Raw genomic sequence first — 15075 nt, forward strand, 5'->3', positions numbered from 1 at the left:
AGTTCTTTTCTTAAATAATTCATATAATATCTTTATATAGTTTGGGTAATTCACTAAGAGACAAGGAAGTTATACAATAAAATCATACACTAAGAACATATTTGAAGTTATTTCTATACACGTAATTCCAAAGCTACATTACACAGGAGTAACAGTGTTTGTTTATAAATTCTTGAAACTTCGCCAGATAAAAAACACATTATACCACTTGCATCTTTCTGCCTGCTGCCCTGCTTAGCGAGTGAGAAGTCAGTGCTTCTTGGCTTTCTCCCTAGCAATTGCACGTTATTATCGAAAGTTTCTGACAGAAGCATGATGTACACTTTAAATCCTTTTTACATACAAAACCTAACTGGCAAAAAGTTAAAATTATTAAACTTAATTTATTCTTATTCTAACACCCTAGAAACACATTTTAAAATAATGTTAACTTTTAGGTCAGTAAAAAAAAAAACTGTAATCACCTTGGACTTCAAAATGGAAATTACCCTAATCAGCACTAAAATAGTCTGAATGGCATTTTTAAAGCTGAAATACTTAAATGTTGGTGGTGAACTCTGCCATGCTGAGTCAACCACGTACGACACCCCATATAAATTGGCAGGATGCTCTAGACAAAAAGCCTTACGAAATGCCCAGAATCAACACTGAAACTCATGTAAGGAAACGATAATCACTGGAAAATCTGTAGCAGAACTGGAACGCAACAGTCTAAGTATCTACAAAAACGTAGTAAAAACTTGATTTGATTCTTGAGGTTTTTTTAATTTGTTTTAATAAGTAACAGTCAATTTTTCCTCAGTGTATCACATCTATCTCATGAAGTCTTATCAGATATGGACCACTTCTTCCAGATATCTCATATCATCCTTTGCATGGGGCTTCCAAGACAAGAGTGGTTGACTTGGGAAAGATGCAGCCCAACAGCACGGCACTCACTGGTGAAGACGAAGTGCCATGAGTCTCTGAGCAAGCGACAGGTTCCTAATGAATCACGTATTTTGGAGAACAGCACAGAAGTACTCAAATGGCTGATCATGTTTTAGTTCAGTTTCCAGAAATAAAAATAAAATCTTATTCCATTCAAACATTTATTCCAAAGCCTAGCATTCTCACACTACCTAAATGTAACTATGTACTTCAATTTTTGTTGTGATTCATAATAACATATTATTCCATTTTCAACTTTTTTTGTTATACAGAATTGTTTATGTTAATTTAAACTTAGCAATAAAATGTAATATACACTCAATAAGACTGAATGTCAAAAAATTAATAGTTTCAAAGCTGGGGCTTCATCACAAAATGTTATTTAAAAATCCATCAATATCTTTGAAAAGTTTGGGTCTGGACACTAACCAACAACTCTGACCAATACAAACAGCCCTGTGATGGAAGTTCACCACTTATCTCTGCATACTCCAGAAAATGACCATCATAGACAACAAAATCTATAGTAACCCTCCAGGTTTCTGAAGATCATTATAAATACTGAGGAACAAACAGCTCAGTTGAGTTTCCCAAAGCTGACACGTTTTCAAGTTAAAAAATTCTTTTCCGTACTTTTGCAATTTTTTCAGAAGTGATTTAGCTTAAACTGAAAATAAGAAAAGGAATGTCAAGAAAAAGTCAAGGTGCTTTTCTTTACTTCATATGCAACAACTCAGATAAACGAGTTCTCTACCACAACAAACACTATTTCAACTGACTCAAGCAGAATTCTTCCCTCTTGTATGCATCCCATTAGAAATTTACCTCTGTCTTCTATTCATTTTAAAAAATATATGGAATCAGAGGCAGAGGGGTTTCCCTTGTCTTGTAAATCAGAAAACACCACTTATTTCTCATAAAGAGTATTCTGGATATGTTAGATACCAAGTAAACAACCCAAATCCATAAACCCATGTTAAAATACATAATCCTTCCTTTGGCACAAGCACAATTTTATACAAGGAAACATACCCTTTGCAGCATGGACTCGGACCAGGCATAGCCATTGTGTTCTACTGCCCATTGCAGTATAGTTCCCATAATGCACAGCATAACATCAGATTGCAGAATATTAACCAAACTTGCAAAAAGCGGGCAGAAAGGAGGAAGAGCTGGCGGTGGAAGCGCTGAAAACAAAATTTTTGTGTTTGACATTTCAGCATCTTTAAAATTTGCAATACCCATACAAAATGTCTGAATTTCAAACAGCTTAACCCAAGACACTATACAGTTGCTTGATAAACAGTATTACAGATGACAGGCTGTAACATTCAGCATGACTTGCATGGAACAGAAAAGCCAAAGGAATAAGCTGTTCAGAAGGCTGGTTCTATGACAGATCAGATTCCTGTCTATAACCAGAGAAAAATAAGGCTAACTGCTACGTTTTCAACAGATTTCTGGCCAGCCCATGAACAGGATGTTAGTCTAAGTGACAAGGCAATACACAGTTTGATAGGTGCTTCCCTCTTCTCCCATCTTCTCTCAAAAGACAAATACCTGTATCTTCTCTGTTCTGTCTTTTCAGCTTTCTTTGTGCTTCCTCTGCCTGAAATAGAAGAATGATGCCAGTATTATTCAAAACCTGTACAAATATAAAACTAATAAAAAAGCATTCATGTTTTATGACATTGTTACTGTTTTTTTCCCCAGCCTTAAATTAAAAAAGAAAGCTTCCATGTCTTTTCAGTTTGTCTTACACTCTACTTGTAAAGTAGGGCATGAATCTTCAAAATTAATCTTTCATCTTGAGCCAGTTCAGATTCTTTTTCAAGCACAAAATTGTAAGACAAGTCTGAGCTAAAACGGTAATTTCCATAGAGCTAAGCGAAAATACAGATTGTTTAAACACTTCCAGTAAAATAAGATGTAAGAGAACCCACAGACAAGCCCCTGAAGGCCCACTGATTTTAGCAGCTCTGTATAGGGCGCAGGACCCAGTAGCACAGAAATCACTGCAAAATCTTGGGCAAATTTTGTTAATATTGTCAAATAAGTTAACTTTTAAAAGTTAACTTTTAATCAATTGGTAATACTTCTTCACACAATAAAGCTTTGGAAAAAAGCAAACCAAAAAAGACACAAAATAAAACCCAGAAAGTTAAATTACTAGTTACCTTTGATTGCTCTGCCCTTGAAAAGTGATAGAAATACAGATTGAAGTTCCTGGCACATTCTGGTTTTAATTCATACAGCCCTCTGCCTGTTAATCCAGGTTTCCTAACAAAACCAAACAAAATAAAACAAAATACTTATTTTCATTGGTTGTTAACATGTGAGCGTAAATGGTTAACTAGAACAGCTAAAAAACACTGCTCAATAGTCATTCTGGAAATCAAATAAGCAACAGTATTAAGAATGGTGCTCATGAGTAAAGCTATGAGAAAACACAATGACTCGGCTCCCTTTCTTCCATTCTCTCTTTTTTCACTAAGGTAAATATTCCATTTTTAAAGCAGAAATATTAGAATAAGGGGAAACATACTTGAAACATGCCACTTCTTCAATCACACTTTCCATTCCTGTCTCTCTGTTCTCCTGTAGTGAGTGAAAAGGCAAGACAGTGTGTTACTGCAGTTCTTGGATCAAACACGTTCAAATATCATACAACGCTGGATAAGTGGCAAAATGAACATAGTACAAAGTCATTTTACTGGCATGCGAAAGAACACTAAAGCATGTGACATGAAAATACATTCATGAATACCATCTCTGCAAAAAGTATTCTTAAAAAAATGGTGCCATTCTAAGTGCTTATTTTTTACTGGAGTTCCCTGTCATAATAAACTTAGATGTAACAGTAACAGAAGAAAACTCTACGTTAGCTTATTCAGCGTATTTTAGGAATATATAGTCAATATTTCTGGTTTCTGGGCCTTTTAAAATGAAATAAATATAGGAAAGTTAAAAAGACAAGTCACTAAAAAGTGATAAAACCACCACAAAAGGCAGCAGGAGAAATCAGCTCCAATATGTAACACTACTTCATAAGCAAATTACTTTTTAAAACTCCCATCCCCTTCCTGCAACACATATTCACAGTAGTTAACAGGCCAGGAAAAAGGTATTTAAGACTGACAATACAGTTTAGAACTCTAGCTTAAATCCTAGTTTGCTTTTTCATCCAATCGGAAATTATTTTTAAAAAAATCATAATGCCATCCTAAAATTTGACTTCTCAAATTGCTTAAGTTTAAAATATTTAGAACAATGAAAAATATTTCCGAATTTACCATTACAAGCACTACCAGTATAGTAGCAGAATAACTTTTGAATTTTGACTGCCTTCAGAAATCACATTTAAAAGACTACTCCAGAAATAATCTAAAAAAGGAAAAAAAAAAAGCTTTGCTATCCTACGAAACCACTCAGACCAGAAATCATATAAATGCTTCTGTCTATGTAAATGAAGCACTTATGTTACAAAAGTCATTATACTGTGTCTGATTCCATGTCTTTTCAATTATCGTTAGGCTTTAAAATATAACAGCTTGTATTTCTGGATAGGTCCAACAGCCCACTTCCGTACGTCTAATTCAGGGTTTTACAAGCAGACTGCAGAGAATGCTGGCCCAATGGCCTGATAAGGCAGTATAAGAGAAAAGAGCTGAAGCAGCTCTCAGGCTCCTGCCCCTTTCATATGTTGTTTCTTCTTCTATAGCTCTTTCCTACCTTCTCCATGACAACTATTAATCTGTACTCACGCTAACCTTACTCCCAGCATAATCATGCCGCTCCCGTTCCACCCATTCCACATTAAGTGGCATAAATTTGCGTAAGAAAAATTTTCAGCAATCAGCCTTGTCAAGTTTAAGTTGCTTCTTCCCCCACTCCCCCCCAAAGTTACTTACATCTTCAGGCAATGCCTTTACCAATTCACTGTGAGCCATGGGCCTAATGCTCAGCTGATGGATGATCTCTCGTTTGATTTCATCGGTTGCATTTACCTGTCCTATTCCCGGACTGAATCTTTCACCTGTAAAAATAAAACATATTTTCTTTTTTAGGATTTTAAACATTTATTTCTCTTCTTTTGCAACTTAAAGGAAAAGACTGGAAAATAAGTCTCTTCTGTGAAATTGTGTGTTCACCCACCAGTGTTTAAAAATTCATTATGTCAATCTAAGCTAGTTTCAAGGCTTTTCTCCTAGAAAAGAAGTCAGAACTACACGAAGTTCAAAATAGAACTGAAATTGGGATGACTATGAAGAACGCTCATTGCAGATCAATAAAGAGATTAAATTTTTAAAATTAATTAAATGTATTCTGGACTTACCAACAATCATTATAATGAGGTATAGCATCTCTTCTATAAGAGTGTTATTTTGTTGAACAACATCCTGAATTAAAACAAAACAAAAAATTTACATTTTTCAATTAAGGGTAAAAGAATTATTCCATATGCTGAAAATATTTTTTCAGTGCTTCAAAACATTGCCTGTTTTCACCTTTAGCACTCCCAAATTGCGAATGCATTTCAGCATAGCTTAACTGCCTTAAACTTCTTACACAATGTAAAAAATTATTAATCCATTTCTGACATTTACAAGTTTGACAGGTAAAAATATTTATGCATATTTCAAACTAGTCAAATGAATAGGGTAAGTTTTGGTTTTTATCAAGAAATTGCACAGTCTCAGTACAACAGTATTTGATACACTTTTGAAAATGAAATTGCAGATTTTCTGTTAAAGTAGTACATAAAATACCTTGTTAGTATTTTCCGTGCTAAATCTTTTGCCATAGTCTGGAGTACTAAATATCTGATAAAGTTCGAAGCGACTCAGCATTATCATCAAGAAGTGATTTGGATCCATCATAGACACACCTGTCTATTAAAGAAAAAAATGATTATAAACAGAAAATAGATTGAGTGTTATTACAGCATGTTTCTATATTTATATACAATGTTCACAGTATATTATTTATTAATTTCTCTCTCTATCCTCAGCATGAATATTTAATTACTTAAGTTTACTTTCTTAGGACTCCAATAACACAAATGACAGCACACTTGACAAGCAGGATCCTATGCTTTATCAATCATTTCTGATGACCTTTTAAGTGTAAAATATTCAGGATTATTCCTTCTATCTCAAATACTCTGAATAAAATTCAGTGAAAGACTTTTGGTTGGTTGGTTTCATCTCTACAATCCTGTTCCTGCTGGCTCAACTTTTAGAAGGCATAATATCACTTGGTATATGGCACATGAAGATTTAAAAAACAAATTACAATCCTCGAAACAAAGGCCGAAGACTTTAGCAAGACTTCCCAAATTTTCCTGGAAAGAGAATACTAATGTTTCAATGTAGCTACAATCATTTGCTTCCATTTCTGAACACTACTGGCCAAAAAATTTTTCTGTTTATTAAACAATGCACCTAAGCTAGCTAAATATCTCTTGTGAGTTTACTATTGCCAACGGGTCCATCTTTAAGACAGAATAATTTCCAACAAAACTGAAGGGTATCTACCCAAATGGGCAGCTACAGATGATCATTAAAAAATCAAGGGCAGATGAAGCCTCAGGGAAATACATCTGAAAGCAGAAGCAGATCAGGACATATGCATTGTATTGGGTATTGCTATCTCTAGGTAAGATTTAAGGGAATTCCTGAGAAAAGATTTTGCTATGTAGGTGAACTACACACCCTGAGCTGCAAATTTCAGCTTTCATCACTCTCAAAGTAGAAATAACACATCAGACCTCTCTGTGCCAGAGCTAAGTAGACTGCTAGATTTGTAAAACCTCTTCTGAAGAAAAAAAATAATAATAATAAAAAAATCAAACTACTACATGGAGTTCCACTTTCTATCTGGCATTTTTGATGTCAACTTTGAAGGGAGGAAGAAGAGGAAACATACATTGAGTACACTACTGAAGACCTGCAGACTCACACAACTGCCAGTACAGAACAACCCATTAGTTAAAATATTACATTCTTCAAGATGTAGCATTACATACGCATTACACAGAGAATTCTACACTTTCAATAGTACGTTTAAAAAAAAAAAAAGATTACAACAACAGTATTTCCTTTACAAATTACCCCATAAAGACACAAATACAACAAAAAAAATAGAAGTCCTTCCACAAAAACTGACTTTTTTCCTTGTCATTACAAGGTTCTGATGGAGCTAAAAACAAATGCACAGGAGGTAACAGCAGGAGGAGTAGGAGAAGGCAACAGGAGGCAAGGAGGAGGAGGAGAAGGCAATAAGAGGCAAGAGGAGGAGGAAAAGTAGTAGTAGGAGTTTGAAGAAAAGGAGGAGGAACTGAACGAGAAAAAGCTGGGAAAAGAGGACCAAGGGGAAGAACCTGGAAAGGTGAAAGATAAGGAAAAGAATGAAGATTAACAAAATCAGGAGGAAGTGTTTAGCAAAAGAAGAGAAGAAATAAAAGCTAGAAGAAAAAGAGGAAGAGGAGGAGGAAAAGGAGAAAAAGGAATAGGAGAAGGAACAGGAGCAAGAAGAATAGGAAGAATAAGAGAAGCAGTTGGACTCGATCTTACGGGTCTCTTCCCATCTAAATGATTTTACGATTCTATATCCTGAAAATGCTTGATAAAAATGCAAACTGGTACATGTGGTTACCTGAAGCATTACTATGTCCTTGTCAAACATCTCCCTCCTGCACTTCACATTATGATAGTAATAAATCTGAAACAAACAAACCACAGTAATTAAACAAACATCGTACTTAATGAAAACTTATTTTTATTCTGGAAAAATAAACTTTGTTATAAAGTATTGGCAAACCAAAAATGAATCTGTGATTCGAAAAAAAATTATACAAATATATTTGTACACAAAAAGTATTTTTATATTGTACAAAACAAGCATTGTAGTTGGCCAAGTTGTATTGATCTAATGTCTAGATTGCATACACTCAGAAGAAAAAAATCTTGTGGACCTACGGTTCTTTGGGCTACAGTTTAATAGATCTACTTGTTTAGCAATTCACTGTTTGAAATTCACAGGAAAGAAAGCCCTTGCAGTTGGAGAAATGTTTTTCTTTGCTCCATGAATTACTCTCTAATTATTTGAGACATAATCTTTCCAGAATTGCCAGTTTCAGCAAAATATTAATATTGTGATAGAATCATACTCAATCTAAAACATCCTGGGAGTGAACTCAACAGTACTGCACCAAGCAGCAGCAACGCTGCAGTAACTGCATAGCACTGAAACATGGGAACCGTTGATTCTACCACAATTAAGGAAAAATAAAGAGGGCTGCCAAATTTCTACCTGGACTGGGATCCTGGATATCCAGTGTGTTAAACTTTCCTCGGGAGACACACCGTTTCTCACCAGAATTACATGGAAGAGAGTTAGGCATGCTTTCCCTCTCTTCCCCATGCTAATAATCCACACACAGATGCCCATTCCTATCTTCTGGGAAAATATACAAAAGGAGCTGGCTGAACATGAGCTCTTCTTAGCCAAAGGAAAGAGAAAGGACTTCCAGATTGTGGGAGTCATATTACCTAAACTAAACTAGGTGCTTAACTTCAAGATGCTGACAACCAGGGGAAATTAACAGAGACTTATTTCTCCATCAAAAGCTGTGCTGAAATTTCAGATTTGTCGTATGCCTACAGTAATATAGACACTGCTGTAATTGTACATAACTAGAGCTCCTTTGGCTTTAATAATGACAATAAAGGACATCACCTTATAAAGATCCTTTAGGTTAAGAGGCAAGAAAAGTCAGAATATAATGTTTGAGCAGCTTAATTCAGCCTCCTACTACACACGCATTGCAATTATCTAGTGAAGATGGGGGCTCGTGGGAGGAAAAGAAGCTTCTCACAAATAGATCAAGTTAACACCTCATCGAACTAAATCCTATTTCTGTTGTAATCTATGTCTTGCTGAGAAAATCATTTTAGACGATCACCCTGGTGGGTGGCACTGACATTACAGTACTCGTTTTACAGTTGTTATGCTTCCAACACCTGACACCTAACTCGTACAGACGCAGAGAATGTAAGTTTAGAGATGGATGGAGCGAGTCTCCAGAAGTACGAAAGACGTATGAGAGACAAAAGCCAAGAGACGCTCAGTTCTGTGCTGGTTCTAATGCTTCTATGAGGGGTCTGGATTTCAATTACTTACAGCAATAATATCTTAATGGTGCATATTTTTGTATTTGAGACACTTTTACATGAAGGTGATGAATGCATTACCCAAGACGCACAGATCTAATTTTGCACTTCATGCTGCTGTTGGGCAGTATATAGTGAAAAGCTAGGAGTCATTAACTGCATCATACTAGAACTCCTTTATGCACAGAGCACTAAGGTCACTGAGCACTGTAGCAGCCCTGAAACAAAAAAGCAACTTCTGACTAAGAAATCAAAGACCAGTTCAAAAGCACAAATATTCAAATTATCTGAGTGTTGATATAAACGCCTACCTCACATTGCCTTCTACAAGATTTACGTAAGTGAAACTTCAAATCAATACAGACAGGGGAGGTTTTGAGTTCTGAAACTATCTTGGGGGAGTTATCAGAAAACAGTGATTCTGCAGCTACTGTGTACCTACCTGATTAACAAGAGAGAACCCATTTCTTCTCCACATCCCTGCATGCACTTGGGCACATAGGACTAGGCATCGTAGTGGATGTTCTATTAACATAGGTGGGCTAAGTTCACTCTGCATTAAGAAAATGCAATATTTTGATATATACACAGAAAATAAAAGAAAATGGGACTGAAATGGGGGAGGATGATATTTGTAATCATTAAAACATTTTGGCGATACAAAAAAGAAACGAATCCCACACACATATTACAGAAGTTTGATGAGCCTATTCACAATCTCTCCGATCGTTGTTAACCAATCTTACATTCTGTCTTTGCCCCACAGAAGTACGCCACAAGGGCTTTAGTTTACTCTTAAAGACAGTAGGTTTCATATTTCTAAACATCAACACTACCAATGTAATAACATTGTCATTTGCTTTCCTTCATTCAAAGGTTAAGTTCTTCTTTCAAAAGACACTGAGATTTCTTCTCCCAGTTATGTTTTTTCCTCTTTTAGTTTATCTTATTCTTTTTAACTTCCCTTTAAAGAAACAGTGTATCAATAAGAACATGCAGGAAGCAAGAAACAGCTAGTGAAGAAAATCAGAATCCAGGCCAAGGAGGAATCAGTTCCTGCTAGGAGTTCCTAAAAGCAGTTTCTACTACAAAAAGAAGTTAATGCATGAAAAATAAATACAAGCCTTAAACTTGAGTCTTAAGTTACTTGAGAGCAATACTGATTGCTTATGCTTCAGCTATGAATATCTAGATATTAATCTTTTAAGAGGTAATTTTATCTACTAAAGATAGTCTCTCTGAATAGAATTAATAGCAAAAAGGTACTTAGTTTTATTTAATAATATTCTACACTTACATGACCAATTTAGCATTGATTATATTTAATGAATACACTATATTTAATTACATACCAGGGGTAGCAGCTCTGGAAACTTATATGCCACTTCAGTTTTACTCAGCAAAACATGCAAGCCTACATAAATACATGAAACAAATAAATACATGATATTACACACAATATTGTACATAATTCAAATAGAACAAAAGAGGTCAGCTAATTTATTACAGGACCATTTTCTGGACACAGCTACAAGTCTGCAGATTTAACACCCTAGAGCTACACAGCTATTTCCTGAAGAGACATAATAATACAAAGTGTACATTTTAGGAGAACAAAAGTTTTCCCATTGTATCTGTATAAAACTTGCATTACGTGAGATTTTTGCCTTTCTTTTGACTCTGTCATGTCCCCTCAGCAACAGCCAAGAGTCCTTAGTCTATCAGGAGAAATTATCAACAACAAATACCTCATCCCTTCTATCAGTCCTTAGAGCTTTATAAAATACCTCAGGAACTATAATGAGGCCCCTACAAAATATGTAAGAGTTTTATGGTTTGCTTTGTTTTAAATATACCAGGGTTTTGCTTAAAGATTCAAAGTTATTTGATGCTGAGCTGCATCGTATTGTACCTAAGAATTACCTTTTTCACTTCATTACTTGTGAATTTATTTTTATCATATGACTTTCTGATTCTGTAAACTAAAATTCATCAACTTTTTTTTTCAACACAACTGTTGAACGAGATAGGCATAATATGAAGAGAAAGACATAGCTTAATTTTTGGGTGACGCTGTTTGATAAATCTTTAACAGATGTTGATTAGTCTTTTCAATCTGACAGCTAAACATATTTCTAAACGGTCAACTACAGTCTGTATTTTGTTGCATTTCTTTTGCATCACTCAAGGGGCAAAAGCAGCAGCAACTGTCTGCAACACACCTCCCTGACAAACCCAGAGGCATGAGACAATCTCCTCCAGGCCTGAAACGATTACTTCTCTAATGCTTGGGAACATTTTGCCTAGAGGCTACCAAACAGCTAGAAAATGGCCAAAACGCATCCTATTCGGGCTTTAAACAACTGTTGTATGGTCCTTTATGTACACATAAATACAAATCACATTTATACGTTTTTCATTTCCTGAAATATTTTTAAACTAATTCATACCTGCAAGTAAACGAGAAACTGGCAGATGAATGCTAACTTTTTCCTGAGAAACACAGTATCTGATGGTCTCCACTGAGTGTCCACACATACTGAGAACAATAGGCTGTTCTCCATCAGTAAAACCACTATGACACTGCATCAATACAGTCAGGCATTTCTTGTAAGCTTCAATTAACACTTTTTCCTAAAAGAAAGACCACAGTTTACAGAAATTATGGAACAAACAGAGCTCTGCAAAATAATACAGCTAACGTAAAAAAAAGTCTGACAGGTTTGGGGTTTTTACTTTTATTAACAGTCCTGCAAAATTAAGATAAGGAATCCAACAAAAGGAGCTGAATTCAGGGGGTGCAGGTTGCGAAACTCATACCAGAATGGTTGATTAGGAAAAAAAAAACACATTCGTTTGTTGGTGGTTTGTGGTTTGTTTTTTTTTTTTTTTGTAACTGGTACTATAGGAACTTTCTGAGCAATGATCATGCTAGGCTATTAAAACCTGCACATTAACTACCAGTGACACATTTATGCCAGCTTGAATGTTCAAATACTCTAGGATCACTTGTTCCACAGCCATATTTTACCATGCTGAAGTCCTGTACTTCTAAAACTTGAAATACTTAATAGAAACCTGACTCATAACCGAGCAGCATTTGGTAGATCCAGGACCCACTCCTCTATTCCCTCTTCTCTGAAAATTATAACCTGATAGCATTGCTATGATCACAACTTTCAGACGCATGACAGAACTCTCTGCAATATTTTTTAAAAGGCTTAACCACATTCTCATGAAATAAAATATGTGTTTAAATATCGAAAAGATTTGCACTTGCTCAGAGAAGATCTTGGCATACACTGCAGTTATGTATTTAGCTCAATTGTTACACATATTAATGTTTGGCTTTTTTCCCCTTTAACACATTCACATGGAAGAACAATTCAGAAGGAACTCACATCTAATGCACACCAGTCCTGCATCATTGAAATAACAAGTGTTAATTTCATCTGTAATGTAAATGCTGCTTCCCATTCTGGTTCCATTTCTATGTGTTGTCCTACTTGACGAGTTATTGGATCCATACCCTAGAACAAAAAGAATTATTCATTTCAACAATGTATCACTGAAATACATTGACAACATTAGCATAAGTGTGAGACAATGGTTACCTGTCCTTACAAATATATTGTTGCTACAACAGGAAAAAAGAAGCTTGGGATCATCTGAAAAGGAATTATACACATCTAAGTAATAATAAGAAAATGAAACAGGAACTGGAAGAGAAGAATACTGAGACAAGAAAGGTTTTGTGCATGAGGTCTATTTATTATTAACACCTGCAGAGATTTCAGCATTATGAGCAGTACAACATTGTTTGCACACACACGTTATCTTACACACACATTTTGTTCTTCAAATTTATTTTCTAGGGACGTGCTGTTAAATGCAGTTAAGCACTAACTAAAGACTGGATACTACAGTACCTAATCAGTTCTTGGCATAAGAAGAAAAAAAACCCAGCATCATCTGAGGATTACAACATATTCAAGAGACTATCATAAACAGACTAACAAGAGTTAAGTACTGAGAAAGATATGCTACTGAAGCACTGAAAAATGGGAGTGATTCTGACTTATACCTTACTGATCATACAGACAATTTGCCCTTGTAAAAGCTGTGCTGCTTTTAAAATACTCTTCTTAAGGTAATATAGCACATAAAAAGGCTGGGGAAAAAAAAACACAGTGAAGAGGTCTATTTGTATGTCAGGAACTATATATTTGTCAATACGAGGAGCAATTCTGCTGACTTAAGAATTTTTAGTCTTCTGACTACTTAAGTAGTGACTTAAGTATGAGGGCAAGTTGGTTAAGATGGACCAGATTTCACTCACACAATTAGTTGGGTCTTGTCTGCCTTTGTAACTGCAAAATATGCCCCAAATGACATATTTCTTTATGAACTGCTCTTCCTTTTTGCTGCCCTCTACAACAAACTAAATTAAAAAAGGTTAGGTGAGATGTTATGTTTCATCAAAACATAATGACTCCCAAAGTTACACTGCATTGAGGTTATAAAATGGAGAGTACATCAAATTTCCTCTATTTTTATATCATGATAGCTAACTTCCTGCTTTAATTTTGAAGAATTTTGTAATTCACAGATTTACATACCTGCATACATTTGAGTAATTCTAAGAAGGCATCAAAACCCTCTAGGAACTTGTGCCTCAAGTCATCTGACCACTCAGTGGGCTTACTTATCAACACATACCTGGGTACATTAGAAAGATGCCAGTGTTAATTTTATTGGGTTTTTTTCCTCCTCAATTGATCAAATCAGCACATAGTTAATATACTTACTTGAGATCCAAAATAAGGCTCTGAACACGCCTGAATTTGAAAGCCTGCAGAGCAGTGTAACGTTCAAACTGAAACCTGCCTTGGATGTCACGGTGTCTCAAGTGGTCCATGAAAGTTTTGATGATAGTGGTCATGAGATTTTCTTCCGTTATTAGCATTCGAGCCTATACAAAAGTACATTGAAATTTGCTGTAATTAACAGACATAGTTAACAAGAATTTCACACTGCATCATGAAGTTTATAAAATACATTAATTTTTATCCAAAATAGATTACATCAATAATTAAAACAGAAGAACATATAAGAAGTCAATCTTCCAAACATTCATAGAAGAAAAAAAAAAAAATTAACCTAGCCAGAAATTATCATAATCCAGATCTCTTTCTTCAGATACCTTCTGTACAGAAGTTTGACTATGGTTAGGGTCCTGTTAACCTATATAATTATGACACAAGACATATGTTATTATGCGTCTTATAATTAACTTGTACCTCCCTTTAAGTATGTGTTGTCTCCTCTCATATAATTTAACTATGAGCCCCATACATTCTTCAACTTATTTATTCAGTGAAGAATGAATGGCTCTAAATATATAAGAAATAATTCTTATTTCATATGGTACGAGCTTATTATAACTACTTTCATGTCATCAGTCTACTCTACCCTTCTACAAAACAGTCAAAACCAATTTGTTTTACTTTTTTTGCATGCTTTTGAAATAGAAAAATATATAAAAGGGACACTGCAATTATCGTCCCTAAGAAAATGTTTGAAATTCCTTTTAAAAAAAAGTATTAATACACATATTGCACCACCTCATCTGTCACAGGAAAAAAACAATACCATAACCATTTGAATAATACTAGTTGGTTAAGTCTAACTGTAAGTCAGAATATCAGCAATATTCTTACTGACAGCATCAAAATTAAAAGAGGTAACACAATATTGTCTTGAACTATGGCAACAAAATTGAGAGGTCCTGTTGAATTCCCATGAATAACATCCACCCCTAGGAAACTGAAAACCAACTTTGTACAGTATCATAACTGCCACGCTACTATTGAATTTTAGAGCTCAATAAACCTGATTACATTTGGAAGAATTCAGAAGCATTCTTTTTTTAAACAATTCTGGCTATGAAAATCAGACTTTTAGCTCCAGT

At 35.0% G+C, this 15075-nt stretch overlaps 1 protein-coding gene across 5 annotated transcripts in view; it reads right to left on the reverse strand.

The window, feature by feature from the left end:
* UBR2 (ubiquitin protein ligase E3 component n-recognin 2) overlaps nucleotides 1–15075 on the reverse strand; it is a 59222-nt gene that overhangs the window by 20574 nt on the left and 23573 nt on the right. For all 5 annotated transcript variants that reach the window (XM_086631701.1, XM_086631705.1, XM_086631703.1 and 2 more), the window contains exons 12-25: nucleotides 13913–14076; nucleotides 13724–13823; nucleotides 12506–12634; nucleotides 11555–11738; nucleotides 10457–10518; nucleotides 9547–9657; nucleotides 7588–7653; nucleotides 5700–5822; nucleotides 5267–5330; nucleotides 4842–4966; nucleotides 3476–3528; nucleotides 3108–3210; nucleotides 2491–2539; nucleotides 1963–2117 (exon numbers count right to left, since the gene is read on the reverse strand). In XM_086631701.1, the coding sequence (XP_086487827.1) occupies nucleotides 1963–2117; nucleotides 2491–2539; nucleotides 3108–3210; nucleotides 3476–3528; nucleotides 4842–4966; nucleotides 5267–5330; nucleotides 5700–5822; nucleotides 7588–7653; nucleotides 9547–9657; nucleotides 10457–10518; nucleotides 11555–11738; nucleotides 12506–12634; nucleotides 13724–13823; nucleotides 13913–14076 (1488 nt within the window). The remainder of the gene's footprint in view (nucleotides 1–1962; nucleotides 2118–2490; nucleotides 2540–3107; nucleotides 3211–3475; nucleotides 3529–4841; nucleotides 4967–5266; nucleotides 5331–5699; nucleotides 5823–7587; nucleotides 7654–9546; nucleotides 9658–10456; nucleotides 10519–11554; nucleotides 11739–12505; nucleotides 12635–13723; nucleotides 13824–13912; nucleotides 14077–15075) is intronic.

The sequence above is a fragment of the Tauraco erythrolophus genome, chromosome 2 (assembly GCF_009769465.1).
Source record: "Tauraco erythrolophus isolate bTauEry1 chromosome 2, bTauEry1.pri, whole genome shotgun sequence".
In the NCBI taxonomy this organism is placed as follows: Eukaryota; Metazoa; Chordata; class Aves; order Musophagiformes; family Musophagidae; genus Tauraco; species Tauraco erythrolophus.